The sequence below is a fragment of the Neoarius graeffei genome, chromosome 8 (assembly GCF_027579695.1).
Source record: "Neoarius graeffei isolate fNeoGra1 chromosome 8, fNeoGra1.pri, whole genome shotgun sequence".
NCBI classification, from domain to species: Eukaryota; Metazoa; Chordata; class Actinopteri; order Siluriformes; family Ariidae; genus Neoarius; species Neoarius graeffei.
Window position 1 is genome coordinate 42,078,920 of NC_083576.1, and position 26,441 is coordinate 42,105,360.

At 40.7% G+C, this 26,441-nt stretch overlaps 1 protein-coding gene across 5 annotated transcripts in view; it reads right to left on the bottom strand.

Annotated features, from left to right (window-relative positions):
- Window positions 1-26,441, bottom strand: part of csnk1a1 (casein kinase 1, alpha 1) — a 222,916-nt gene that overhangs the window by 84,907 nt on the left and 111,568 nt on the right. For all 5 annotated transcript variants that reach the window (XM_060927644.1, XM_060927642.1, XM_060927646.1 and 2 more), the window contains one exon: window positions 5,791-5,930. In XM_060927644.1, the coding sequence (XP_060783627.1) occupies window positions 5,791-5,930 (140 nt within the window). The remainder of the gene's footprint in view (window positions 1-5,790; window positions 5,931-26,441) is intronic.

The window sequence follows — 26,441 nt, forward strand, 5'->3', positions numbered from 1 at the left end:
TCCGTTTTATGATGCGCCAAATGTTTTCTATGGGTGAAAGATCTGGACTGCAGGCTGGCCAGTTCAGTACCCGGACCCTTCTTCTACGCAGCCATGATGCTGTAATTGATGCAGTATGTGGTTTGGCATTGCCATGTTGGAAAATGCAAGGTCTTCCCTGAAAGAGACGTCGTCTGGATGGGAGCATATGTTGCTCTAGAACCTGGATATACCTTTCAGCATTGATGGTGTCTTTCCAGATGTGTAAGCTGCCCATGCCACACGCACTAATGCAACCCCATACCATCAGAGATGCAGGCTTCTGAACTGAGCGCTGATAACAACTCGGGTCGTCCTTCTCCTCTTTAGTCCGAATGACACAGCGTCCCTGATTTCCATAAAGAACTTCAAATTTTGATTCGTCTGACCACAGAACAGTTTTCCACTTTGCCACAGTCCATTTTAAATGAGTCTTGGCCCAGAGAAGACGTCTGCACTTCTGGATCGTGTTTAGATACGCATTCTTCTTTGAACTATAGAGTTTTAGCTGGCAACGGCGGATGGCACGGTGAATTGTGTTCACAGATAATGTTCTCTGGAAATATTCCTGAGCCCATTTTGTGATTTCCAATACAGAAGCATGCCTGTATGTGATGCAGTGCTGTCTAAGGGCCCAAAGATCACAGGCACTCGGTATGGTTTTCCGGCCTTGACCCTTACGCACAGAGATTCTTCCAGATTCTCTGAATCTTTTGATGATATTATGCACTGTAGATGATGATATGTTCAAACTCTTTGCAATTTTACACTGTCGATCTCCTTTCTGATATTGCTCCACTATTTGTCGGTGCAGAATTAGGGGGATTGGTGATCCTCTTCCCATCTTTACTTCTGAGAGCCGCTGCCACTCCAAGATGCTCTTTTTATACCCAGTCGTGTTAATGACCTATTGCCAATTGACCTAATGAGTTGAAATTTGGTTCTCCAGCTGTTCCTTTTTTGTACCTTTAACTTTTCCAGCTTCTTATTGCCCCTGTCCCAACTTTTTTGAGATGTGTTGCTGTCATGAAATTTCAAATGAGCCAATATTTGGCATGAAATTTCAAAATGTCTCACTTTCGACATTGGATATGTTGTCTATGTTCTATTGTGAATACAATATCAGTTTTTGAGATTTATAAATTATTGCATTCCGTTTTTATTTACAATTTGTACTTTGTCCCAACTTTTTTGGAATCGGGGTTGTATATTCTCAATTTTAACAATGTAGAATTACTTTTTGAAACATGGGAAGGTGATGTTTTAGCAAATATAATTAATAAACGTGTAGTAGAATAAACATACACATTCTTTCAATAAGATTAACATGGTATACAGCTAGATTGTAATTAATTTGTAACAGACGCGAGATGGACAATCGTAACAGAAATCATTTTGGAACTCATAGGCTTGACTTTGGCATATAAATGTTTTTATTACATCTCAGAAAATTAAAGTTATCTTTTAACATATCATTCATTAAAGATTACATGTTTTGTGACCTGATGGTAAAAAAATAAATGGTTTTAGGTGAATAAGTTCATGTCCCCATTTCAGTACCCATAAGCGTGGAATCACTCATATAGTAGGGTTTTCCAGAAGAAAAGGTAGAAGTAAAAGCAGAAGTAGAACCAGAAGTAGAAGCAGAAGGCGGAATATGGCGTTTGACCGACAAGATGGCGTCTGTCACAATCTGGATCGGCTGTGACGTCACATGCAAGTGCTCCATAGAGACCCTTTACAGCCTTACAATATTATTCCTCTCAGTTATTGGTTAACAAGGCAACAAATCTAAAAAATGTCAGTGATTTTTCAAAATCAACATTCTCAATTATTCAGACTAATCTGATTTCCATTCAAACTGGGGGTAAAAACTGACAAACAGTTTTTACCCCCAGGCCATCAGGCTTTTGAACCACGGATTATAATCACCATCTACCTCTATATTTCCATCAGGCTTTGAACCACGGATTACATTAGCAATTTTGCACAAGACATTGCACAATGTATCTACCTCTATGTTTGCCCATTGTTTGCCTCTCTCTTTTTTTTTAAATGTTATCTTCATTTTTCATTCTACCTTTATATTTTGCATTCCATATGCACTTTATATTATATATATATATATATATATATATATATATATATATATATATATATATATACACACACACACACAGTGTTCCAAATTATTATGCAACAACTGTTTAAGAGTGGTAAGGTAAGATATTTTTTGTTTGTCAGTTAAACTCATGAATGGTAATGTGTATCAGGGCTCTGTATATCACTGAAACCAATTGAAGACACCTGTGCTAATTAGTTTGGCAGGTGAGTCCAATTAAAGGGGAAACTACTAAAGAAGGTTGTCCCACATTATTAAGCAGGCTACCATTTTCAACCAAAATGGGCAAGAAAAAGGACCTGTCGGCTGCTGAAAAGCAACAAATAGTTGAATGTTTGGGTCAAGGCATGGCAACAATCAAAATTGCCAAGAGACTTCATCGCGATCGCCGCAGTATCAAGAAGTATGTAGCTGATTCAGAGCACACACGTGTGCGTGCTGATAATGGAAAATCCAGGACTCTTTCCTACAGGCAAATACGTTGGATCAAAAGAGCAGCTGTAAAAATGCCCTGTCATAGCAGCAGACAAGTTTTTGAAGCTGCTGGTGCCTCCAACGTGCCCCGAACAACAAGATGCAGAGTCCTCCAGGGGTTTGCAGCAGTGCGTAAGCCATCGTTTCGACCTCCCCTATCCATTGGACACAAGCAGAAACAGCTCCAGTGGGCCAGGCAATACATGAAGACTGACTTCAAAACTGTTCTGTTCACCGATGAATGTCGTGCAACCCTCGATGGTCCAGATGGATCGAGTGGTGGATGGTTGGTTGACGGCCACCCCATGCAAACAAGGCTACGGCGCCAACAAGGAGGTGGTGGAGTGATGTTTTGGGCTGGAATCATGGGGAGAGAGATTGTCGGCCCTTTTAGGATCCCTGACGGTGTGAAGATGACATCCATAACGTATGTGGAGTTCCTCAAAGAACACTTCCTGCCATGGTTCAAAAGGAAGAATCGTGCTTTTCGAAACAAGATCATTTTCATGCATGACAATCCACCATGTCATGCTGCAAAGAATACATCTGCATCTCTGGCTGCAATGGGCATCAAAGGAGACAAACTTATGGTGTGGCCCCCATCCTCCCCTAACCTCAACCCTATTGAGAACCTTTGGAGCATCATCAAGAGAAGTGTTTATGATGGTGGGAGGCAGTTCACATCTCAACAGCAGCTCTGGGAGGCTATTCTGTCCTCATGCAAGGCAGTTCCAGCAGATACTATCCAAAAACTGACAAATTCAATGGATGGAAGACTTGAGAAGGTCCTTTTCAACAAGGGGTCCTATGTTCAGATGTGACTCCACTTGTGATAATGTTTTGATTTAAATAGTGTTTGATTTCAGTTACATTTCAGTTAGTCATGACCTGCTAATGTTTCTAATTTCACACATGACCATTTTTTGTTCATGACAATAAAATGTTTGGAAACTCAATTGTGCGTAATAATATGGAACATGCATTTTGGGTGCATTTGTGTTTATTTCTTCTTAAAAATTTACTGTTATCATTGGGAGGTTCGTTCAAAAACATTTGAATTGTACTCTAATGGTTGATGACTGGAAAATCATGATGACTGCCATTTAATATAGATAATTTAGGAAAATCTGAGAAAATATGATTTGCATAATAATTTGGAACACTGTGTGTGTGTGTGTGTGTGTGTGTGTGTGTATATATATATATATACACACACACATATATACACACACACATATATATACATATATATGTATGTGTATATATATATATATATATATATATATATATATATATATATATATATGTGTGTGTGTATATATATATATATATATATATATATATATATATATATATATATATACACACACACATACATACATACATACATACACACAGTGGTGGGCAAAAGTTTACATACCCCAACAGAATGTTTTGTTTCTTGGCTATTTCTAAGAGAAATTGAATGATAATACACAAAAACCTTTATTTCACTTGTGGTTAATGGTTGGCTGAAGCCATTTATTGTCAAGAAGATGTCAAGAAAATGTTAACTCTTTTTAAACCATTATGACAACAAAAAAACTACACAAATGACCCTGATCAAAAGTTTACATACCCCAATTCTTAATACTGTGCATTTCCCCCTTTAACATCAATAACAGCTTGAAGTCTTTTGTGATAGTTGTCAATGAGTCTCTCTATCTTTTCAGATGGTAAAGCTGCCCATTCTTCTTGGCAAAAAGCCTCCAGTTCCTGTAAAGTCTGGGGCTGTCTTGCATGGACTGCACGTTTGAGGTCTCCCCAGAGTGGCTCAATAATGTTGAGGTCAGGAGACTGAGATGGCCACTCTAAGACCTTCACTTTATGCTGTTGTAGCCACTGACAAGTTGATTTGGCCTTGTGCTTTGGATCATTGTCGTGCTGGAATGTCCAAGTTCGTCCTATGCGCAGCTTCCGGGCTGAGGCGTGTAGATTTTTCTCCAGTATTTTTTGATAAGTGACTGCATTCATCCTGCCATCAACTCTTACCAAATTTCCAGTGCCTTTGTAGTTCAATCTCAAAGATGACGCGCAGCACTGGATGAGGGATAAAAGGTTCTCTCAAAAGTCCAGCAATTTACTGACTTTTATTTTCACCCACTAATTAGAAGAAAACAGATCACAGGTGAAGGTAGTTGCCTTTAATTGCCATTCAGTCCTGTTTATGTCAAATTGTGTACAGGTTTTCAGGCCAATTCACAGGGGTATGTAAACTTTTGATCAAGGTCATTTAGGTAGTTTTTGTTGTTTTCATGGTTTTCAAAGAGTAAACGCAGTAATGAATGCAATAAATAGCTTCAGCCAACCATTAACCACAAGTGAAATAAAGGTTTTTGTGTATTATCATTCAATTTCTCTTAGAAATAGGCAAGAAACGAAACATTCTGTTGGGGTATGTAAACTTTTGCCCAGCACTCTGTGTGTGTGTGTGTGTGTGTGTATATATATATATATATATATATATATATATATATATATATATATATATATCTTTTTATATTGGTAAGCGTAGTTTGGTCGGGCAGTTGCAAAATAAGAATTTCATTACCCAATAATAAACCGCTGTGTCTGTTATTGTGTATATGACAAATAAAAAAATCTTGAATCTAGCACAGAGTACCTACGATCAGGTGTGACAAGTGATAAATAACCCAGGTGAGTCAGTCCCAAATGTGGTGCTGATGAGCTACCTTTTTTTTTTTGTCCTCTGTCCACAAAATTTGGCTCTAGGACTCCCAGCCACAGATGGCTTTGGCAATCACTGAAACTGGAACTTGCAAACTCCCAAAGACTGGGCAAACATTTGTTGCACCATTCAGGAGCTACTTATCACATTACTCATAGCCATTATCACATTTTCAAATCATCAAAATATGGTAGGATATTTTGAAATAAAGTTAAACACTCACTCCAAATTTAGAGAGAATGCTCAAAGCTGCTACTTCGACACTGCCTTTAGGTGCTTTAGATTAGTGGCTATAATAATTCAGATGTGCAGTAGTAGAAATCATATTTAAATTAGCGTTCTTTTAACCAAAGCAAAGAATTAGAGAATTAATGTACAGAAACAAAAGTTATGCAATCACATTTGATAAAATATAGATTGACATGATAGTGTACTGTTGTCTTCCCACCTCTGTTCTATGCCCAAGTGTGCATTGATGCTAGCATAGCGGGCTGTGCCTGTGAGGTTTTTGTCTTCTCTGTAGGGTATGTGCTGCCGTGTCCTGTTGTCTCGATATTTCTTGGCCAGACCAAAGTCAATGAGGAACAACTGCAAAGAAACAAATCAGAACACTGATTTTAAACCAATTTGTCTGCTATACACTCTCACACACACATACACACGATGCTGGAGGAAGTAATATTGGAGAAATATAAAACACAAGAGACACTGGAGGAAGTTTTGGGATTAGTGAACCCTTAAGGGACATGTACAGAATGTGTATAATGATGCTTAAACAAAAAACCTGATCATTCAATGAATGGAAAAAAAAAAATTTAGTATGGCACATTTTTTCAGAGAAGCAATCTTCACAGAGGCTGTCCATCCTGGTTTTCAAAGGCTGAACACTACATCTTTATAAAAAGTTCACAGATAAGTTCATAGGCAATTTCTAATTACTTCAACTGTTTGAAGAAGTAACATGAAGAAAGTGTAGACAGGTGATAAACATTTAGAAAGAAAATGGTGGCCCATGTCCATTATCTTGGTTGTGCCAGTGGCCACATACTCATGCTATGAGCATAAAAAATAATCTTTGGGTGGGGGAAGACACCAGGAAAAAGTAAATATAAAGATCAATGTAATAAGCTACTTGGCTTTATGCCTCATCACCCAGCCAGCGTGTTCTGGGTTGGGTCCCTTTTGACAGCCGCACTGTAGTCTCATAGATATCCCAATAAGCTACTACCATTTATGAATTTCCTTTATCAAAAAATATTTATATTTAGCATTTGCTCTTGAAGCATAGTTTAATTTCTGCATTAGGTCACCATGTACCAGCATTATTAAATCAAATGTGTTCCATTCAAATTTTTGGACAATGGACACACTGAGGGGCAACATGAGACTTTTGTTTAATATACTTCAGTGCACATATCCGCTTCAATTTACATAATGTCTTTTTACATATAAACAGAAAAATATGCATTCAGATGCATACAAAGATATTAAAACACCAATTTTTTTTTTTTTTGGGGGGGGGGGGGGGGGGGTTTACAAAGCATTTGAACACAAATTAACAGCATTACCACTTGGTTGCAAAGCAGCTGTTAGCAAATACAGCTTTGAGGCTTCTACAGCAAGAGGTAATTAAAGGTCCCATGGCATGAAATTTTCACTTTCTGAGGTTTTTTAACGTTAAAATGAGTTCCTCTGACCTTCTTAAGTCACCCCAGTGGCTAGAAATGTCAATGTGTAAACCAAACCATGCCCACCCTTTGTCAACATTTGAGAATTGCGCGTCAAAATGGCGCGTTGATAGGCTCTTCCCTTTACTACGTCAGCAAGGGAGATGATCCCCACGCCCCCCCTCTGGATTCCCACCCACTGTATGGATTGCCCGCTCAGCTCAAAAGTTGCCACCATAGATACGTCACTTCAATTTTGTAGTGAGGAGACCATAGAGGACACAACATGGCACCACCTAAGCGAGCGAAACATGGAAATTGCGCTGTACATGGATGTGACAACACAGAAAGGAGTCTGTTTTTACTGCCGACGGGAGAGCCCCTGAAGACGCAGTGGCTTAATTTTATTTACTCCAATAATACGCCGTCGAGTCTACCTAAGACGGTGTATGTTTGTCGGAAGCATTTTCCTGAGGAATGTTTCCACAACTTGGGACAGTACAGGGCAGGTTTTGCACATCAACCGTCACTGAAGCTTGGGTCCGTACCAAGCATCCCTGCCGCATCAGCCACAAACACCGAACAAGTAAGTGTATAACTTAAGTCGTTTTGCCGTGTTTTAAAATCGGTGCGTTAGCCTTGCAATGGCTACATTAGCTATGCAGCTAACCGCTTCCTGCAGTTAGCCAGGTATTCTGCGCTACAAAACCAGGGTCGGACTCTGGGTCAAAAGCGAAAGCTTGGACTGTTGCTTGACCTGCCATTGCTACTGTTCACACACAGGTAGCATGCCCGCAGCTTGGTCAAGCCCCTCCCCCCATGGCCCGCCCCCCATGGCCCGCCCCCACCCTCTACCCTTCCCTCCATGGCCCGCCCCCACCCTCTACCCTTCCCTGCCTCCATGCTTCTCATCAGCAAAACGACGCACTGGGAAAAGGGCTGAAATGGGGCTTTCTCCCAGGAGGCTATATCTACGTGCCAAGGGTTCATTTCGAGAAAGGCTGCGGATATAACATCCGGAAACCTCCACGAGCCCATTTAAAGCATCAACAAACCACCATGCCATGGGTCCTTTAACAATTTGCAGTATTCTAGTCAAGTCAGTTTATCTACACTACCGTTCAAAAGTTTGGGGTCACCCAGACAATTGTGTGTTTTCCATGAAAAGTCACACTTTTATTTACCACCATAAGTTGTAAAATGAATAGAAAATATAGTCAAGGCATTTTTCTGGCCATTTTGAGCATTTAATCGACCCCACAAATGTGATGCTCCAGAAACTCAATCTGCTCAAAGGAAGGTCAGTTTTATAGCTTCTCTAAAGAGCTAAACTGTTTTCAGCTGTGCTAACATGATTGTACAAGGGTTTTCTAATCATCCATTAGCCTTCTGAGGCAATGAGCAAACACATTGTACCATTAGAACACTGGAGTGAGAGTTGCTGGAAATGGGCCTCTATACACCTATGGAGATATTGCACCAAAAACCAGACATTTGCAGCTAGAATAGTCATTTACCACATTAGTAATGTATAGAGTGGATTTCTGATTAGTTTAAAGTGATCTTCATTGAAAAGAACAGTGCTTTTCTTTCAAAAATAAGGGCATTTCAAAGTGACCCCAAACTTTTGAACGGTAGTGTACATATCGCTTTTAACAACAAACATTGCCACAAAGCAGTATTACAGAAGAAAAAAAAAAAAAAGACTTTAAACATATGAAATAACTGGATCTCAAATAAATGTATTTATCCCAGTTTATCCTTAATGAGCAAGCCTGAGGTGGCGGTAGCAAGGAAACACTCCCTCAGACAACACAAAGAAGAAACGTTCCAAAGAAACAGACTCAAAAAGGGAACCCATCCTCTTTTGGGTGATAACAGATAGCATGATTATAAATAACTGGCTTCAATAACTGTGTCCTATATAGTCACAAAGTATAACTGTGTTGAAAATCGTTATAGTTTTAGCATGAAGTCTATGTTTATGAAGTTATCAACTGTTCATTGATGGAGACTTGAGTACAAGACTGTTCATGACAACTGCAGTCCTAAAGTTATCATGGCAATTGTAGCCCTCAGCCATCATAGCAAAACTAAGGCTATATCCACACGACAACAGCAACGAGATTTTTTTTTTTTTTTAATATCGCGTCCACATGGGCAATGGATCAGTAAAATATCAGGTTCATATGGCAACGCAACGCTTGCTGAAAACGATGCAATACACATGCCACACCTCTACGGGCGCTGTAAGACGGTCCCATCGGAGACACCAGAACAATAGAAGTAGACGCATGTGCATAAACCCCTTCTTCTGTAGCATTAGCCACATAAAGTTTTGATTATTAGTCAGTCGCGTAAAATAGCATCTATTGTCTAAGACACATTTATATTTCATATTAAAACGTCTATGTAAATTAATACATAGAAAGCCTGGCCAGGCGCTGAACGTTCTTCTGCCTTCACTTTAAGAGAAATTCAGGGCGAGCATGAGCCTAGGTTCTTCCCTGTCACTGTCGCACACCTTCTCACTCCCTGTCCTATAGCTATAGTCCCTTTAAATCACGTGCTCGTTTTTTGAATGGAGACGCGGAAAGAGGAATGAACAGGGGTAGATGGAGAGAGAGAGAGAGAGAGAGAGAGAGAGAGAGAGAGAGAGAGAGAGAGGGAGGAATGAACGGGGTAGATGGAAGCCGGTACGCCAACATTCTGAGATCCTCCAGAATTCTTTAATGGTCCGGAATAAATTGAATGCTACACGTTGATGGATTACTTTGTTCTTCTACGCCCTTTTTGAGGAATGTATTGTCGGACTTAAACCAACATCTGAAGAGGTGAGATCGCTCCTTTTTTTCCCCTATTTTTGCTGGCGGGATTGTCATGTGGTTGTGACGTCATCGTAAACAAATCCGTTCGACTCATCCAGACGACTTCGCAACGGGGCCGTTGCCAGATTTCTTCACTCTGGAACCCGTTCTCAAAAGATTTCGTTTTGGGGCACCCAAAACGCCGGTGCTGTGTGGACGCCAGGCCGAAACGATAAACAATTTTATCAGATTCACCTGAATCCGTTGCCGTGTGGACAGGGCCCAAGTGTCCAGAGCCATTTCCTAAGTACATCTTTTGACTGACCACATGGGGCCATCCTCCACAGGAGCAATGTGATGAGACTCCAGCCAGAAGTAGGGCATCAGGATGGATCAGGCAGGTCTAAGGAGCAGGAGAGGCCAGCATCCCTGGTATTCTGCTCCAATTCTTTCCTCTTGGCAAATCCTCTTCGATTCCTCAAGTTTATGAGAATCCCTCTGAAGAACTTAAAATTTCAAATTTCTTCCTAAATTTTCAATGGGATTCATCAGGAGATACAAGGCCTTTGAGTTACTTTGGCTGTATTTGGGATTAAATGTCATGTTGCACCTCCCCTTCTCTCCAGGCTCAGGGTGTCTTCAGACTAAATTCTCCTCTAATGTGTTCTGGTACCATCGCTCCAGTCATGATTCTTTAAAATCACAGTAAATGTCACAGTATCATTTATATAGAAATTGGGTACATATGTGCAACCATATGTACATTCTCCCCCCCAATCAAACTTACTTTTTTTTTTTGGTGTGTGGGGGTGGGTTTCCAAATTTCCAATACAAGGTCATTACATGTGTAAATGTCAAGTGAATAGATGCACTGGAAGTATATCAAATAATAGAAATGTCTGATACAGATTAAGATTCACTGGATGACATACTTCAAAGGGTATCCACTGAAGTTTAATATCACAATTATTACAATTCAGAGGCAGAGCTGCACTATCATGTCTGGGTGCAAAGTGAATCCATCATAGGTCTCACAACCATGAAATTCGAAAATATATGCATTTTTCTGCAAGTAGTATAGATCTCAAGCTCACAAGAGCAAAAACCACTGATACAAACAAAACTGCAAATTTATCAGTTACTTTTTAGACCACTGTTTTCAGTAACAGCAAGCTGCTCATGACTGCTCAACTAATTACTCAAACTCCACTTAGCTGTATCAATTGTTTATAACCAAGTGTGTTTAGTGTCACCATCACCAGCAAAATTAAATATTGCATGGATAACCCAACTAGGAGGTCATGACCGCATGCTGGGGAGCTTGATTTGAAATAGGGATGCAAAAGAAATTACATTACAGGCATTTAGCAGATGCTCTTATCCAGAGCGACATACAACATACCCAGAGCAGCCTGGGTAACAGTTGGGGGTTAGGTGCCTTGCTCAAGGGCACTTTAGCCATTCCTGCTTGTCCAGGGAATTGAATCAGTGACCTTTTGGTCCCAAAGCTGCTTCTCCAACCTTTAGGCCATGCCCCTCCCATTGTTGTGCATGAAAAACATTTTACAGTTTGACCTGGAAACCTGACTGACAGGGATGTTTTGGCACTAAGGTGCCATCGAATGAGCCACTTTTAAATCTTCTGGATGGAGGCTATGCAAGATACAAAGCAAGTGTGTGCTCTAATGCTGCTCCTCCACGTGCCAAACATAAACCAAACTGCTCTTCATAGGAGGCTGTACCACCCAGCAGGGATTAATTGGTTAATTGCACTTAGTTGGTGCAAGTAATATTCTTTTGGTTTTTAGTGAATTGTGTGATACATACACGTTACTGATATATGTTCATGTTACAGCAGTCCTATACTATAAATGTGAAATTTAAGTCAATGTCGAGGCTTACGGGTCACAAAATTCATGACATTCATTTGGGCCCATTTTCCCAAAAAGTATGGGAAACCCTGACATTTATTTGAATTACCTTTATCTTTTGGTAATTAAAATAAATTTCAGGGTTTCCCATACTTTAGAGTGTTCAAAAATATGGAGGTGTTCCATGGGTTCAACATAAAGAAAATGTAGCAATGCTAGAAATAACATGGAAGAAGAAGGAGAGAGAAAAAAAAAAAAGAGGCAGAGCAGCGAGAGCAAAGGTTTTGGAAAAAGCAGGTTGATTAACAGGTTGTGCACAATCACTTTCCAGGCAAAAGCAGATGAATTACACAAGAATTCCCTTAATGTATTCCCTCTTACTGAAATGAGCTATATTCAACCTCTTGAACAAATATGACAACTTTGCAACAACCATTGTGCCATTATTGTCAGGTGATTCAAGCAGCTACCTCTTTTTAAAATAAAGCAATGTATGTTGGCACTGTTGAACACGCGTGTTGTACACATACGCGCGCGCACCCACGACAGGTTATCTTACCATACCTAATGGGTATGAGGGAGGTGATGTGAAATGGGGAACAGGTTGCGTTAATGTAGGGCATAAGAGAATATCTAAAAACAAACAATGAACTGGGTCTTCTTAATTTTACAACAAAATACCCACACTTTCCCCAAAGCTTTCTCCGTTTCTATAGCTTTCCAGATTTTGAAATGGGTGCCTTTATATTTGACACTTTTTCAGATGTGCATTCTTGGAAAGTCTATAAATTTTGGTTAAAACAGATCATTTGAGAAATACAAGATTAGGACTGAAAAGTGAGTACGTTTAACCCCCCCCCCCCAAAAAAAAAAAAACACCACATCACACCAAATCTGTAGACTTTATCCAAGACTGAAACTCCCACAAAAAAGTAGAACCACTTCACTGCCAAAACTCCGATCACTGCACTCTGGATCAATTTAACCATGTTTATCATGTGTGTCTGGTTTAATGCCAGTGACGTAGTATCTAAAGTATGGGGTACATACAGTCAGATCATGAAATATTTGGACATGAACAAAGTTATTTTAGCCATCTACCATAGTATACTGAACACTTAAAAAAAAAAAAAAAGATGACTATGCGCTCAAAGCACAGACTTTTGTTAATTTAAGGGCATCGACATCCAAATTCAGTGAACAGCACTTTGCATACACGCGTGTGTGTGTGTCTCTCTCCACACAATTGGACAAACTAATCAAAATACATTTGCCATTTTTAATATTTGGTAGCAAACCCTGTGCAGTCAATAAATGCCTGAAGTCTGGAAACCATAAACATAACCAAGTGCTGGGTTTCTTCCCCGGTGATGCTATGTCAGGACTTTACTGTAGTTATCTTCATTTACAATGAATTCTAAAGCATTTGGTTGAATCCCAGAAGATAAAACCCTGTACACTTCTGAATTCATCCTGCTTCTTTTGTCTGCAGTCCCATCAACAAATACAAGGAAACCACTGGCCACCATATATGCTCACACCATTACCCCTTTTCCACCAAATCAGTTCTAGGGCTGGTTCGGGGCCAGTGCTGGTTCACAACTTGTTCAACTTGCGAGCCAGCTGAGAACCAGCTTGCTTTTCCATCGCTCGCGGTGCTAAGAGAAGACACGTCATTACATCGCTGTATATGTCAGTTATGTCGCTGTATACGTCATTACGTCGCTGTATACGTCAGTTACGTCGTTGTATACGTCATTACGTCGCTACGTTTGCATAAACCTTGGCGCGAATATCGAAGCAAAAACAACACGGAAGAAGCAGCAGCAACAACAATAATAATGGATGACTTCGCGTTTGTACAGCTGCTGCTTCTCGTCGCTTAAAAATGGCGATCTTTCGCGGTCTTATTGTTGTCGGTCTTAACAACTCTGCCCCCCCGCTGACGTAAGCGGTTCTTTCCTCTGGCCAAGCAGAGAGTTGGTGCTAGCCTGGAACCGGTTTTTCTGGCCCCAGAGCCAGTTCTTTGTCAGTGGAAACAGAAAACCCGGTTCCAAACTAAGCACTAGCCCCGAACCAGCCCTGGAACTGCTTTGGTGGAAAAGGGGCACATGACGATGTGGTATGCTTCAGAGGATGTGCTTTGGAAAACTAATTTGGTCTTCCTGTTTTTTGAGGCTTACCAAATGGTTTACAATTTGCACAAGTTTTCACAGGATTGCCGATTGTGAGAAAGATACGCTTACATCCTGAAGGGTGTCTTTGACCTGGACAAATTCTGTAAGGGAAAGGATTCTTCTGTCATCCACCACAGTTGTTGGCCATTCCCCCCCACCCCAGACCTTTTGGTGTTCCCAAGAGGTGTTTTTTTGAACATGATTTGACCACAACTGTTGCGTCTGTGCAAATGCCACACTTGAGATCAACTCTAGACCTTTTATCTGCTTACTTGTAAGTGAAATAATGAGGGAAAAACATGTCTGATCATAGAACAGCCAACTGGCCTATTATGTTTCATAATTCTAACACCATGCATCCAATTTGGATGAAAATACAGTCAAGCCGGCAAGTCTGCACACCCCTTTCACATTCTCCACATTTTATTACGTTACAGACTTGTTCTACAATAGATTGAGTTCATTTTTTGTCACAAAATAGCCCATAATGACAAAGTGAAACCAGGTTTTTAGACATTTATGGTAATTTATTAAAAAAAAAAAAATCACAATGTAAAATACATGTGCACAAGTGCGCACACACTTTGATATGACACCCAAAAGTGAGCTGAGGTGCATTTTGTTTCAACTGATACTGCTCGAGATGTTTCTACAACTTAATTGGAGTCCACCTGTGATAAATTCAATTGATTGGACATGATTGGGGATTTCCAACACCTGCCTATATAAGTTCCCAAAGTTGACCGTGCATGTCAGAGCAAACTCCAAGCCATGGGGTCAAAGGAATTATCTGCAGACCTCAGAAACAGGATTGTGTCAAGGCATAGATTTGAAGAAAGGTACAGAAAAATTGCTGCAGCTTTACAGGTCCCAAAGAGCACAGTGATGACCATCATTCGTAAATGGAAGAAGTTTGGAACCACCAAGAATCTTCCTAGACTTGGCCGCCTGGCCAAACTGAGCGATCGGGGAAGACTGGCCTTGGCCAGGGAGGTGAGCAGGAACCCGAGGGTCACTCTGACAGAGCTCCAAGCGTATCCTTGTGGAGATGGGAGAACCTGTCAAAAGATCAACCATCCAGGCAGCACTCCACAAATCAGGCCTGTATAGTAGAGTGGCCAGACGGAAGCCACTCCTTAGTAAAAGGCACGACAGCCTGCTTAGGAGTTTGCCAAAAGGCACCTAGAGGACTCTCAAACCATGAGAAACAAGATTCTCTGGTCTGATGAAACCAAAATTGAACTTTTTGGCCTCAATACCAAGCATCACGTCTGGAGGAAACTAGGCACTGCTCATCACCTGGCTAATGCCATCCGTACAGTGAAGCAAGGCGGTGGCAGCATCATGATGTGGGGATGTTTTTCAGCAGTGGGAACGGGGCGACCAGTCCTGATAGAGGGAAAGATGAATGCAGCCAAGTACACCAAGATCCTTGGAAAAAACATGCTCCAGAGCGCTCTGGACCTCAGACTGGGGCAAAGGGTTTACCTTCAAACATAACCCAAAGCACACAGCCAAGAGAACAAAGGAGTGGCTTCAGAGAAAGTCTGTCAATGTCCTTGAATGGCCCACCCAGGGCCCAGACCTGAATCCAACTGAACATCTGTGGAAGAAGCTGAAAATGGCTGTGTATCGATGCTCTCCATCCAACCTGAATGAGCTTGCAAGGACACGCCAAGAGGAATGGGCAAAAACGTCCAGAAACAAGTGTGCCAAGCTCGTAGCTTCTTTCCCCAAGATGCCTTAAAGCTGTAATTGCTGTCAAAAGGTGCATCAACCAAGTATTAGGCGAAGGGTGTGTACAGATACGCAACCTCTAAATAACCTATTTGTGTCAGTAAAATAAAACTGCATATTTTCTAAAAACCTGCTTTCACTTTGTCATTATGGGCCATTTTGTGTAGAATTGTGTGACAAAAAAGGAACTCAATCTATTGTAGAATAAGTCTGTAACGTAATAAAATGTAGAGAAGGTGAAAGGGGTGTGCAGACTTTCTGGCTTGACTGTACCCTCAAAACTTAAAGTTTTCATTACTTTCAATATTCTGTGGCAGACAGCTAAAATAATAACGTTGCCAAAGTCAAAATACTAATGCACCCAGGACACAACGCACTGTGTATTTTATGCCCACACATTTTATACATCTCTCTCTCACACACACACACACACACTGTGTAATTCTATATAGAATAAATATTATATATAAAATTACGTGTTATACACACACGGTTTTGCCTCAAGTGTCATCGTGTAGCAGCCCCGCTATGATTAATTTATGGACCGATACACTTTGTGACATGTTGTTACCCATTAAACCGTTGCAGTGACACTTAAAATTTAGACCTACCAGGTTTCGCGTTAATACAGAAAATCGTGCATTTTTATGCACAAAAATACCAAAAAAAAAATTTTTTTTAAAAACGCATTCCGGGATGCAGAGCTCCTACTTGAATTTTTCCCCGATTGCCTCGGCAAAGCTGTTAGATTATGTTGTTGAACAAACAATGCAAAAGTGAACAGAATCAAAAGGTCAACATTGTGGTCACTTTTACGTGAGGTCATCACAACTGCGGATATCTAGATGTGGGCTTGGGACATGATACGTTTTATTAGACCTAATGCTTGGCTCAACTAGCAGCATGTTTGTTATGCACCGATAATGTAGACAAGGCTAAACACTATAAAATATGCGAGCTCCAGGCTCTGGCTTGTTTATTACTTTTAAGCCCACATTTGAGCTTACCTTGGTCATAATAAGGTATTTTTCTTTATCAGGAATTCCCCATAACATTCCAGCATGAAACCTGCCTCTAAATATCAGTAGACATCTGTACTTTTGTCTGCCTTGAACATCTCCAGCGTATTTAGAAATCCAAATATTTAATAGTTCAGGATGCTGTGTCCCAAATCCGGTAGCTGGTTTGTTGAATACTTTTCAAATGGAATAAACACACACACACACACACACACACACACACACACACACACACAGAGAGAGAAATCAAGAGAGAGAGAGCGCAATGTAGAATAATAAATAAATAAATTTGTGGGTGAATTATTTGGATCTGGGGTGTATGCATGTTTCAGTTTTTAACTGTAATGCAATCTGCTGGTATAAAAGTAATTTTTAATCATTTCAGAGAGATTGTACCGACTGCGGTCGTCTCAATTTCCACACTATTGCCAAAATTTAATTATCAGTATTTTGAACAATTCGTGCCATGTTGCATCATCATTCACTTTCTTTGATGCAAAATAAACTGTAGTCTCCTTTGGAAAGGTACATTGCTTGTGAGATGCAGGTGGGTATTGTACTGACTTTGGGTTTTTGTTTCCTTCCCCCTCTGTTTTTAGGGTGGGAATTCAGTAAAATAAGTTTAAAAAAAAAAAAATTTCTAGCCCCCCCACATGTTGAATTGGTAAAAATCAGCTATCGACATCAAGCCACTAAAGCCATGAAATGAACCATTATATTTCAAAATTTTCAAAACAGCAGTAAGCCATAATAAATGAAACAAGTGTCAATATTTGGTGTGAGACAAACCTGTGGTTTAAGAAAGAAAAAAAGTCTCAGGAACAATTAGTGCAGTTTTATAAGGAAACGAGCTGAAGGTTTTACTGAGCATCTTACAGAACCTGCCACAGTTCTTCTGTACACGGTCACATTTTCATCTTAATTTTGCAGCAAAACGCAGGAGCCTTCATTCATGTTTTCTTTTTTAATCTGAAAAGTGATCTCTTATGTAATTTGCTGCTCAGATAGAAACATTTTTTCCTGTAACGTAATTTTGTTCGGGAAAACGGACATTTGGAACACAAATGTTTTAGTACTGACTCCACAATGTAGAAGTCATAAAATATTTGTGTGCGTGCGTGCGTGTGCGTGCGTGCGTGCGAGAGAGAGAGAGAGAGAGAGAGAGAGAGAGAGAGAGAGAGTGTGAGTGAGAGACAGAGAGAGTGTGAGTGAGAGACAGAGAGAGAGAGACACGTTTTACTGGGGAAATACGCCACTCATTTTTCATACGAACTACATTCGGTACATCAAGAATCACAACCATGAAATATTTTCAATATCCTGACTCATGAGGATATCGATGCACTGCTTTGATAAATTTAGGTACTTTTGGTTTGTGAATGTGTCAAAATAATTAATAAATAAATAAATTAGGGGTGGGACGCGATTAAAAATTTTAATCTAATTAATTAGAGCCTTTGAAATTAATTAATCGAAATTAATCGCATTTTAATCGCATAGAAATATCTGACTTGAGAACAGGTAGAAACTCTCCCATCCTGTATTTTATAACAGAATTTCCCCTGCATGGGGCCAACTAAAACGTTCTCATCCGCTTCTTGTACTTCTTCCATCTCTCCTTCCAAAAACCAGCATCCTTTGAAAACCAGCGTTCTTCTTCTCCTGTTCTTTTTCTGTTTCCGTCCGGCTGTATTCCGTCACGCATTAGTGCTGCCCCCACAGGTAAAATCCCAAACGACGACTTCTGAGTTTCCAGAAGGCTGTGTACACCATCAGACATAATGCCACTCTCCACTGCTCTAATGCAGAAGGACGTGTCTGTTATAGTGTGCGATTAAAATGCGTTATTTTTTTTTACGCGTTGATATTTGTGTGATTAATTAATCGAAATTAACACGCTAATGTCCCAGCCCTAAAATAAATAAATAAAAACACACACACACACACACACACACACACTGGCTTGAAGATATGAAGCTTCTTTTTGTATTGAAAAACTCGTATGTTTTCATACAAAATACATTGCGGCTCTGAGTGACATTTAAATAATATTGGCTGGCTTTTTTTCGTGGTATATATCAGATATATTCCATTCAGCTAATATGATATTGAACAAGTTGAAGACGAGTTCAATATCATGCTAACTGAATAGAATATATCTGATATTCCACAACAAAAAGCCAGCCAATATTATATACACACACACACTTCATATCAGCATTTTCGAAGGCCAGCGCTAGCTTACCCGCAAGTTGGCGCTGTTAGCACAGCAATGAAGTCACCTTCCAGCCGGTGTAGGGTTCATTAGCATGGTAGTGAAGTCAGCTACAGCCGCTGTAGCGTTCATCAGTAGCACAGGCTAACAACCAAGAAAGTAAGATTTCTGTCCCAAGACTCTTCTACGGCTACTCACCGCAGCATTTTTCACTCAGACTTAAGTATTCATTTCCCAATCTAATTTACTGAGTTACTTTTAAAATCAACATCGACAACTACACACAAGGGCATGACCTGGCAGCCAAAATTCTCTCAAAATCTTCAGCTTTTAATGAAGCAAACCTCGTGGTCACGTTTGTTTACAAACTGTCACAGTCACTCGCTAGTGCATTAGTTTTACATCTCCGATGTCTCTCTTTTCCAGTTTTCCCATGTCCGTTGGTATGTTTTTCTCTTGTAAATATGCATGAAGAATACATCATGAAGTTTTGGTAGCCTTTCAGGTGTTCAGCACGTCTTCGGTTTCAGTTTATTTATTTAGTGCTTAATTATAGCATAGCTACTCCTAGCAGTAGCGCTGGACGAGCCTCGTCTTCTCTCTTTCCTGGCAGATAGAGACATGACTCGATGCATGCACAGCAGAAAAGTTGTCATATTAGCTATCTGCATGAGCTCTGATGTCATGTTGTCTTGACAATGCTCATTCTCCATTGGAGAGTGGTGTAATACATGTAGGATAAGAATATGATAATATTGCATGCTATCAATAAACCCACTAGAAGGGAATAGAATACGTGTGTTATTTACCAGCTGGGAGGTCCGTATGGTGAAATACCGTGACCGAGGTCTTGAAAGTACTGAGCGAGACCCTCTGGGCCGAGGTCACGGTATTTCACCATACGGACCTCCCAGCTGGTAAATAATATACTTTTTTCTTAACCAAATTCTAACAGAAAACAAGAGCGCCCGAAAGGGAAAACCGAGCCGAGCCGCCATTTTGAATCCTCATTCATGGCTGTAATGCAAATTGCTTTCTCCTCGGTATACAAGTGCACTTCCATGGCAAGGGGAAAAAAAAAAAACAACTACATTTTGCCGCCTATGTAGTCCCCTATTTATACAAAATTGAGTCATTCAGGCACGTTTTTTCTCGGCGTGAGCAACAGTTACAGGTTTTAGCTTTCTCCTGAAATGCTTTATTTTATGTCTTCTTCCTCAGGGTAGTAAAACTTGCTTTCGCTGTGAACACTGTCATTATCGCCATCCATGATGTAAAATTAATGCTATTTTCCTGAGAAATGCTGGCAAAAATGTATAAGATTTTCGATAATCTTATAAATAAATCTTATTAAAAAAAAAAAGATAAAATGTTGACAAAAAAAAAGCTATGATGTTTGTTGTGAACGAGCGAGTTGCCAGAGGTCCATAACTGGGGTCCGTATTGTAGGATACGGACCCGCTCGCCAGCCAATCAGAGCGCAGGATTTGATGGAAACTGGACCGCGAAAAAAAATGTTTTTATTCCATGGAAAAAGTGGCCCGTATGTACAATAACTTCAGATATTTCACTCTGTCACTTCCCATTACTTTCCCACTGAATAGACATGCATTGTCAAAATGGTGAACCGGTTCAAAATTAAAATTCTTGGGAGAGGTCACGTGACCGGCAAGCGTGATGGTCGGAAGACTCTAGAGCTCCCATGTGATATCTCCACTTTTACTGATAAATTGCTCTGTAAGACCTCGACAGTGTTATATTTGGTAGTGTGAACCATATAGGATGTCAAGCCAGAAGAAATTATTTGGCTCACCGACGAAAATTCCCCCGGCGAAGCGTAAACAACAAGATGCTAACAACACATCGGCTACAGATGCTAACATGGAAGAAGCTATTTCGCTAGCGCTAGCCAAACAGCGCGACCAGTTGGAGACGGTCATCACCCGCACTATTACCAGCGCCGTGGGGAGTGTTAACGACTCCGTTAAGAAACTTCAGAGAGACTTAGACGCCCACATGGATGTTGTTCGGGGCCTGATGTCCAAAGTTGAAAGGGTACAAGCTGACACACGGACCATGAAACGCCAAGTATTAGACAATACCACCAGCCTCGAGAAGTTTCAACAGAAACTCGCTCTGTTAGAGGACCACAACCGGAGAAACAATGTCCGGATCATAGGAATCACTATGGGCAGAGAGGGCAACAACGCGATCACCTTTCTCCAAGAAATGCTCCCTAAATGGATACCCTCGCTTGGTAACAAAATAATTGAAATAGAGAGAGCTCATCGTATTTACGGCCCGCACGCGAAGGGGAACACCCCACAGACCATGATACTACGGCTGCTCCGGCACGGAGACCGCAATGCCATACTAAACGGCGCCAGGGAGGCGACGAAGCACGCTCCAATACAAGATGCCGGCAGGTCGCTGCGGTTCTATGCTGACTACAGTGCCCACACAAGTCAACGTCGGAAAGCATTTGCGGGCGTACAGAAGTCTCTGCGGGAAAAGGGCATCTCATCTTTCATCATTTATCCTGCCACTTTGAAGATCACCCTGGACGGCGAACAACGCAGCTTTTTTACTCCGGAGGACGCAGAGGAGTTTCTACGAGGTTCTCAACGAGGCGTTTCGACAACGCGGGCGGCAGCTCGCCAACAAATGGAGATGATGGAGCAGGAGCGTGAGATGGTGCGGGAGGAGAGTACCGACATCTGAAGATAAGGCGAGGAGTTTTCATGGCCCAGGTTTCATCGTAAGATCTTTTCTGTTTGTTAAGGTCAACTAGCCGTTCCATGCTAACTATGACACTGAGGACTGTTAGTCCTTTCTCAGGCTACACTGCTGGTTACTGTTTCAAGGCCATCATCGACCCTGCCACACAGTAATATTTATGTTTCAGAAGGACAATTTTAGTTATTTCTATACGATGTAGCCGGATTCTGTTGACAGTGGGCCTTAATGTTCACACGTTTCAGCTGTTAATGTACCTGTCAGGTCAGTTAAACTTAGAAGTGGGATACAACTGAGTTTTGGAGTCTCAATGAGCCACGCTATGCAGTGGTCAAGTGACACAGAAATACGTGTTTTGGGATATGGGCATGGCAGCAATAGGGTGGGTTTCTTACTGGACCATATGCTTGAATACATGGCTTACAGTCAAGTGTATAATTGGAATACAATCACAGTGATCTTCAATAATGGTTAAGTTGACTGTCTTGTGTATGAATGTCCGGGGCTTGAACATTAATATCAAGAGGGTTAAATGCCAAGAGCTGATGTGCTTAGCAAAGGCAGACATAGTATTAATTCAGGAATCCCACCTAAAACAAGGTGACGTCCAGAAGATGCAAAATAAACAATACATGGTGGTCTCCTCCTCGAGCAGTGGGTCTAGCTCTAAAGGTGTGATGATTATGTTCAAGAGGAATTTACCTGTGAAAATTGACAGGACTAGTAATGATGCATCTGGGCGAGTAGCATATGTGTGTACATCAATTTATGGTGTAAAGGTAGCATTCATATCAGTTTATGCACCAGCGGTTTTTGAGGACAATTTCTATCCTGACCTCACAAAGGAATTACTGAATCTCGCAGATTATGAATTAGTTCTGGGAGGAGACATGAATGCGGTCTGTAACCTCGATTTAGACAGATCTACAAGTTCATTTACACACAGTCAGCATCTACGGCTCTGAATACAATGATAGACAGCTTAGACCTCTTTGATGTTTGGCGGTCACAAAATCCAGGCAGTCGAGATTATACTTGCTTCTCCGCATATCATAAGTCGTTCTCAAGGATTGATTATTTTCTGTTGTCACGTGGGTTGAAGGTTTGTGTAACACCCATTAAATTCCTCCCAGCCATATTGGCCGACCACAACCCATTAGTGCTCTGCATTGATCTTAGCTTCAAATCCAAAAAATCTCAGAGATGGCGTTTCAACACGTCACTCCTAAATGATAACGCGTTTGTCTCCGAATTTAGAACTAAAGTATCCACATTTCTCCAAGAAAATATTGGTTCCGTTGAGGACGCTAGATTGGTGTGGATGGCGACAAAGGGCTTTATACGCGATTTTACAACATCGTACGCATCGCATATGAAAAAGGTTAGGAATCTTAGGATCGAAGAATTAGAGGAGAAATGTTCATGTTTGGAGAGGGCTCTTAAGAGGAACTATTCTAACACAGTCAGTGATGAGCTGCAGGTTGCTAGACAAGAGCTGAATGATTTACTACGGAGACGAGCGGAATTCATCATGCACAGAACCAGGCAAAATTATTATTGTAACGGAAGCAAACCCAGCAGACTTCTGGCTCTAAAATTAAAACAGTGTGAATCAAAGGCATCCATTGATTCAATACATCACCCTACTAAAGGTCTGGTTTCTAATCCAGCAGAGATAAACACCACCTTCCAGACATACTATGAGAATTTATATACCACGGATGTGAAATCTCCGCGTTTCCGCGGAAATCCGCGTTTTTCAAATTGCCTTTCCGCGTAAAAAAATCGTTTTCCGCGTTTTCTAAAATTTAAAAAAAAAATAATAATAATATTCGGTAAAGTCTGGCGCGAAACTTTTCCGGATTTTACTAAGCGGAAGTGACGAAAGCTCCTTACAGCGATCTGATCATTATCGCTGTGTGGAGAGGAGTCGCTATTGTACATGCACTGCTACGAGTATGAATGAAAATGGCGGCGTTGTCTGTGAAGTCCGATGTCACGAAAATAGATTCTGGCATTGAAAATAAGTGGCGTTGGGACTGGTTAGAGCGCAGAGCTCCCGATGGAAGTGTTTTTAGTTTGGTTTTTGAAAAACTCAAGAAAGGAATCGCACATTGCAAATTGTGTTGCTGTGAACTGAACTACGGACGGCGTGGATTTGTGACTCTCAGTGGACACGTGAAAAGCGAAAAACACAGGAGTCGAGTTGAGATTCAGAAGACTAACTATGCATTGCCAGGTAGGCATCAATAATAATAATAATAATAATAATAATAATAATGTTTTATCCTACGTATTAAAAACATTACCTTCACTGTTACTTTTTGAATTAAATTTTTAGTTCTCTGAAAATAATGTGATAATTCCAATCTAATTTATCACTAGCACATTTAATATTTACAGATACATTTGAACAATGATTAGGTTTAATCTGAAATTATATTGCAAGTATAAACTTCACAGAAAGTGTGGAATTTTATTTAGCCATTAATTTTTCAGGTGTTAGGTCTGATTGAAGAGAGTAAGTACATGCACTATGAACTGGTGGCAGGGTTTAAATTTTATTGCTAGTTATGTAAGGCCACATAAAATTATATTCTTGTTCCTCATAGTCATTACAGCCCGAACCAAAAAAAAATTGACCCACCATAAACATTTTTTTTACACTGGTAATTTAGCGTCATGCCTCTGAAACCAGAGTCTGCTCCAACCATTCCAATTTTTCGTGTTTTATCCCCCACATAGCAGAAAAATAAAACAAAATAAAATAAAAATAAAATAAGCCCGTCCTACCCAGTTACTGTTAGAAAATTGTAAAGACTTAAATATGATGGATTTAACTGCACAAATGCAGGAACTTTAATGAAATTGTCTGAAAATATTCCAAATTTTTTTGGTGGAGCATACATCCAAACCTAACACCAGCTTGAAACTTGACTTTCTGCAGGTGTATTATGTTAGAAATTTTACATTTTATGTGCTTAAAATGTCACCATTTTTAGTCCTTTTAACAAAAATTTTCGTGGGGGAGACCCCCCAGACCCCCACCAATGGGAGGGCACACCCTCCCATACCCTCCCCACGACAACGAAGTTGTCGTGACGACCCCTTCGGGATCGTCTGTTGAGGCTAAAAATTTTCCTCTTTTTTTAAAATTTGTCACTCACATCCCTGATATACGTCGTCTGGCAACTTCGACCCAGAAGCGTGTAACAGTTTTTTACAAGGGGTGGACCTTCCCACCCTACAAGGAGAAGAGGCAGCGGACTTGGGACGCCCGGTAACTTTGCAGGAATTAAAAGCTGCACTGAGTAAGATGACAAGAGGAAAAGCTCCTGGTCCTGATGGGATACCACCTGAAGTGCTATTGCACTTCTGGGACATTCTTGGACCAGTCTTTCTGAGCTCCATCCAGACTGCTTTAGAGAAGGGTGCATTTCATGAACATACCAATGTAGCTTTAATTTCATTGTTACCAAAGGAGGACAAGGACCTGTCACAATGCTCTAACTACAGACCTATATCTTTGATAAATGCAGATTTGAAAATCTATTCCAAGTTGCTGGCATTACGCCTGGAACGTTATATGGATAAATTAATTCACCCTGACCAAACTGGGTTTTTGAAGGGCCGCCTAGCCGCGGATAACATCAGGCGTTTAATGCATGTAATAGAAGAATCCAAAGAGCTTCGTGTGCCGTGCGCCATTCTGTCACTTGACGCTGCCAAAGCTTTTGACAGAGTAGAATGGGACTATTTGTGGGCTGTATTGCAAAAATTTCAACTAGGTGAAGCTTACATCAGAATGGTTCAGGTTTTGTATGTAAACCCCTCAGCTATGGTCAGCACAAACGGATTGAATTCCAAACCCTTTCCCATTTTCCGTGGTACGAGACAGGGCTGCGGTCTCTCTCCAAGCCTGTTCATTCTTTCTCTTGAACCACTTGCTCAACACCTTAGGCAAAATTCAGTCATGTCCCCTATCCGAGTCAGACAGACTTCGCATACCCTATCGGCTTTTGCGGACGAGATCCTCATATATATGACAGACATAGGAAACTCTATTCACTCTCTACTGGCGGCGTTTGAGGATTTCAAACAGCTGTCAGGATTTAAAATCAATTGGTCAAAATCAGCTCTGATGTTGCTAAATGAAGCCGCCAAAAATGTCAAAATATCAAGCCAGATTCCCTTAGCAAACCAAATCACATACTTGGGCATACAAATATATCCTTCGCTTCAGAAAATAGTGAAGAGCAACTATGGAAAAATCTTTAAGGAAGCAGAACGCGATCTTACAAGCTGGACTAAGTTACCTGCCTCGTTGCGGACACGCATATCTGTAGTTAAAATGAACATTTTGCCTCGCATTAACTTCTTGAGCATGATGATCCCGCTCTCTCCATATCCAGACTACTGGGTCAAAATTGATAAATTATTACGTTGGTATATTTGGAACAACGGCCATCCAAAACTTAAGTTTTCCGTGCTACAGAGATCTAAAGATCAGGGCGGACTCGCCCTTCCAAATTTCAAAATGTATCATCAGTCTTTCCAGCTACGACCTGTCATGGCTTGGCTCGACGGCCGCTCATCTGTTTCATGGAAATCTTTAGAGAAGAACCTAGTTCACCCCCGGAGATTGGAGGACATCATATTTTCAGGTATAAAAGATAAACACTGGATGTTGCACTGTGGCCCTATTTATTGCCAACACAATTAGGAATTTCAGGGTTGTTGAGAAAGACTTGAAGGTGAACTTTAGGTGGCATAATGATGCTCCTTTGTGGCATAATAATAACATACAGATTGGAAACAAACCACTTGACTTTAGGCCATGGTCTTTGAAAGGTATTAATGTTATTGGGGA